Genomic DNA, 3,990 nt, shown 5'->3' with positions numbered 1-3,990 from the left:
AGCGTATCTGCACGTATGAGCATGTGTATCCGTACCTGTGTATATCCTCGTACGTCTGTGTATATATGCCTGTGTCTACGTATATACACGCAAGCATATATACGGTAGAAACGCCTAGGCACACACGTGCGCACACAGACACATGCGTGTTTGTGAGCATGCCCTTCGAACGTGTTTGTCCATACCCATGGGTGCGCGTATATATAGGCGCGAATATGCGTGCGTATACATATGGACGCGCGTATACGCACGTGTATGCGTTCTCTCTCTCTCTCCCCTCCCCTCCCCTCTCCCTCTCCCTCTCCCTCCTCCTCTCCCTCTCCCTCTCTCTGACTTTTTGTAGCCGGAGCCCTTCTATGACCTGACTTTCCTGCCTGGTGGTTTTGTTTCATTTCCTTTCTGATCGACTTCACAAAGTTATTTATTCATTTAACTGGCTCTTGTCATGGAACACGGGGTTTATGGAGTGGATCCCTATTGACTCGGTCCGGTCCTCCTCACCTCCACGCCCCTCAGCCGCCCCCCCGCCCCGCCCCCGCCCCCCGCCCCCCAGCCCCACCCCCCGCCCCTCCCAACCCCCACCCCCGCAGCCCTGCCACCCCAGACCTCCCGCCCGCCCTCCCGCCTGCCTGCCATTCTGGTGTGTGTGGCCATTTCAGTTGTTTTGAAATCCATGTTCTCCTGACCTCAAGTGCACTTTCCCACCCACCGGCGCCTGCTTGGGTTTGTTGTCTTCGGACTTTGTCACGGTCTCTACCCAGGTTGAGTTGTGTCTTCTCTCGGTGGGGGCTCCGAGTGTGTCTCCTCCTTTTCCTTTCTTGCTCCTGGGCTTGCTTGTCTGCGTCTGCTTTCCAAAGTCCTGCTTTGTTCTCCGAGCAGCGCTCGCCTTGGTTTCGCTTTGCCGGCCCCTCCCTCCCTCCCTCCCTCCCTCCCTCTCTTTCGGGGGGGGGGGCCGAGAAGTCTGCGATGCCGCTCGCTGGTGCCCTCTCTCCGCCGACCCCGCCCCGAGCCCCCACCGCCCGCCGGCGTCTCCGTGGAATGTCCCCCAGCACCCCGGAATCGCGTGGGGGAGTGAGTCTCCTTCGTGGCAGCCTCCTGAGGAGATCCTTCCCAGCGTCTCTCCCTTCCTCTGCGGCCGGGGTCGCGTCGCGTCGCGTCGCTCGGCGGCGGAGGCTCCGGGCCGAGCTCGGGCGTTTGGGCGGCCGGCGCGGTGGCGTCCCCAGCGGCCGGCGACAGCCACCCGTCCTCGGGACGTTCGAGTCGCTTGTCGGGAGCCACCTGGCGGCCGCTTGTATGTGTCCCTCCCCTCTGGAGCTTCGGCGAGGCCTCCTTCAGGAGGATTGTGACTCAGCCTCTGGGCCCGAGGCAGAGCTCTCAGACACCGGCGACGCTGGCGGCGACAGTCCCGGTGGCGCCGAGGCCTAGGGACAGTCCTGCTGTCGCCGGAGATTGGTTCTCTAGGTTTCTGAGGAGGGTGACCGTCGCGGCGCACCGCAGCCGGCTTGCGGGGCGGCCTGACCGGGTCGACCAGCATCTCCCCGTGCCCCTGCGGCCGCGGAGACGGACCGCCGGACCCTACCTGGGCCGGGCCGCCGCGGTGGGCAGGAGAGGGTCTTCCCTGCCCGGAGCGCCTGGACTCGGGCTCGGCGGTCCGGACTCCTCCTGGGCCGCCCTCAGGAGCGTGTGCTTCGCCCTCGGCCCCGCTCCGGAGGTGGGGACCGGCCCGGACGGTGGCTTGGAGGTCGCCGGAGGGCGCGCCTGGGTCCGGGCCCTCGGGTCCTTCCTGCCCGAGGTGTTTTCCGCGTCGCGCTCCGGAGGTGGGGACCCGAGGGCTGACCGGGGGAGGCGCGTGTGCGGTCCCCCCCGTGGGGTCCGGTCGCCCGAGCCGTCTCCCGGCACCCATGCTTTCTCTTTGTCAAAGTCCTGACGGGTCCGGAGACGTGGATGGACCGGACCCTGCTTCCGCGGGTGGCCGGGGAGGGCGCGCTCGACCCTCCGGCGTGCCCTCGTGGGTCTCGGTCGTCGGACGCGACTTTGGCTCACCCCTCTCCGACTCCCTGAATCCCAGTCAGTCGGGAGGTGGGGACCGGCTCGGGCCGTCCTGGGTGCCCCGTCTAGGACGGTCTGGGCCCCGGGGCCCGCTCGTCTCGTGGGAAGCGCCTCGCTGACGGGTCTGTCTTCTGTGTTCCTTTTGCACATCGAAGCCAAATCCCCGTCCGGAGACTCGGACGGGCCGGTACCTACCCGCGTGGACGAAGCGGGAGGCGTCCTCGGCCAGCTCCCCCTCTCTCGGTGTCCGCGCCCCCCCCCCCCTTTTGCCACCACGCGCCCCCCCCCCCGGTCGACCAGATGACCCCCGCCCCCCGCACCCCCCCCCCCCCCCCCCCCCGAGAGCTCGGGGCCTGGTGTGTATGGGGCAGTGTTGGGGACAGGTGGCCGGGACAAGGTTCCGGGCCCTCCCTGCGAGTCGTAGATGGGCTCCTCTGTCGCCTGCTGTCATTTCGTCGCCCTTAATAGGCCTTTTTTGCCACCAGGTAAGTGCTGACACGGTCTCCTTTGGTGTTTGCCACCGAGGACTGTGGGTCTCTAGACGCACGCGGGGCTCTGGGCTTCTGGGCCGCCAGCTGGTGCCCGGTTCGTCCCTTGCCGCTGGAGCCGCCCGCCTGGGCCTGTGCGCCGGCTCCTGTGTGGTGTCGTCTGGCTGACCCGACCCCCGGTGCCACCTCCGGTCTCTGGGCGACCCGAGGGTGGCGGGGCGAGGTGGCGCGGGTCTTCTACCCTGGGCGCCCCTCGCCCCCGCTGTGGGCACCTGGGGGCGGCTGGGACGACCCCCGCCCTGTGGGCTCCGTGTCAGGTGTTCTCCTCTTGGGGTCGTTGGCCGCTCTCGCCTGAGGCGAGGTGGGGGGGATGGAGGTTGCCGGCGAGGCTTAAAGCGGGCCCCTCCGGTGACTGTCCTCGCCGTGCCTCCCCCCGCCCCACCTTGGCTCCACGGATCGATGTGGTGTGGTCGTGTTCTCCCGGGCCGAGCCTAAGCCGTGCCAGACGAGGGCGGGCGTTCCCAGTGAGCGTGTCCGCTCTTCTCGGTCTGTCCGCGGGGGCCCCTCGCTTGTCTTCCCCCCCGCTGCCCATCAGGGAGGGTGAGGAAGGCAGGGGTTGGGTGTGTGGCCTCCGGCCCTGATCTTCGGTCTCCTGCTGTCCCTTGCCTCGGGGCGTCAGTGGGCGCCGTTGGTCTTCTGACGCAGCAGATTGCTCCCGCTTCGCCTTCTCGGCGTGTGCCCGGCGAGCGGCCCTCCCTGTGGCGGGGAGGGCTGTGCCGCCGCCGCCGCGCTGCGCGCCCCACGCGGGTGTGTGAGCGTGCCTCGTGTGACCCTCGGTGGTGCCCCTGGAGCGCTCCAGGTCGTCCCTCAGGTGCCTGAGGCCGAGCGGTGGTGTCGTTTCCCTCAACCCGGTGTCCCCCTTGGGTCCCCGCCACGGTGGCGTGTGTGTCCCGAGTGGCTCTCTTTTTGGGGGGTCGAGGCGGTAGGGAGAGGCGTGCCTGTTCCCCTCGTCGTGGAGGCCTTGGCGGATGAGGCCTTGCGGGGGGGCGGGACGCGCGGGCTCTGCTCTGGCCCTGACCGCGCACACGCTCCTGTGTGGTGGTCTGCTTCCCTGTACCGCAGACCCCTCCCGCCCAGCTGAGGCCTGGTGGCTGGCGGAGCGCCTCCGTGGGCCCGAAGGTGAGACGGTCCGGGGAGGACGGCGCGCCCTCGGTGAGAACGCCTTCTCTAGCGATCCGAGAGGAGCCTTGGGGTACCGGAGCCCCCAGCCGCTGCCCCTCCCGAGTGCGCAGTGGCCACCGTGGCGACTGCCAGAGCACGTGGGCAGAGCAGAACTCCCCGCTCTCCGTGGGAGGGGAGGGAGTTAGGTGCGCCAGCCCCGCGGTGGGGCCGTGTGCCGCTCGTTGCCTACCGCGGCCCGCGCCTCCCCCTCGCGTCGGGGAGGGTCCCGCTG

At 68.6% G+C, this 3,990-nt stretch overlaps 1 protein-coding gene across 1 annotated transcript in view; it reads right to left on the bottom strand.

Annotated features, from left to right (window-relative positions):
* Positions 1 to 2,774: 2,774 nt before the first annotated feature.
* Positions 2,775 to 3,990, bottom strand: part of LOC121818498 (collagen alpha-1(I) chain-like) — a 3,259-nt gene continuing 2,043 nt past the window's right edge. The window contains exons 4-6 of the mRNA XM_042242668.1: positions 3,655 to 3,990; positions 2,980 to 3,572; positions 2,775 to 2,888 (exon numbers count right to left, since the gene is read on the bottom strand). The exon at positions 3,655 to 3,990 is cut by the window's right edge and continues 438 nt beyond it. Coding sequence (XP_042098602.1) covers positions 2,775 to 2,888; positions 2,980 to 3,572; positions 3,655 to 3,990 — 1,043 coding nt within the window. The remainder of the gene's footprint in view (positions 2,889 to 2,979; positions 3,573 to 3,654) is intronic.

Source organism: Ovis aries, unplaced genomic scaffold (genome assembly GCF_016772045.2).
Source record: "Ovis aries strain OAR_USU_Benz2616 breed Rambouillet unplaced genomic scaffold, ARS-UI_Ramb_v3.0 scaffold_946, whole genome shotgun sequence".
Taxonomy (NCBI): Eukaryota; Metazoa; Chordata; class Mammalia; order Artiodactyla; family Bovidae; genus Ovis; species Ovis aries.
The sequence above is the reverse complement of the archived record's forward strand: the minus strand, read 5'-3'. Positions and strand labels throughout refer to the sequence as shown.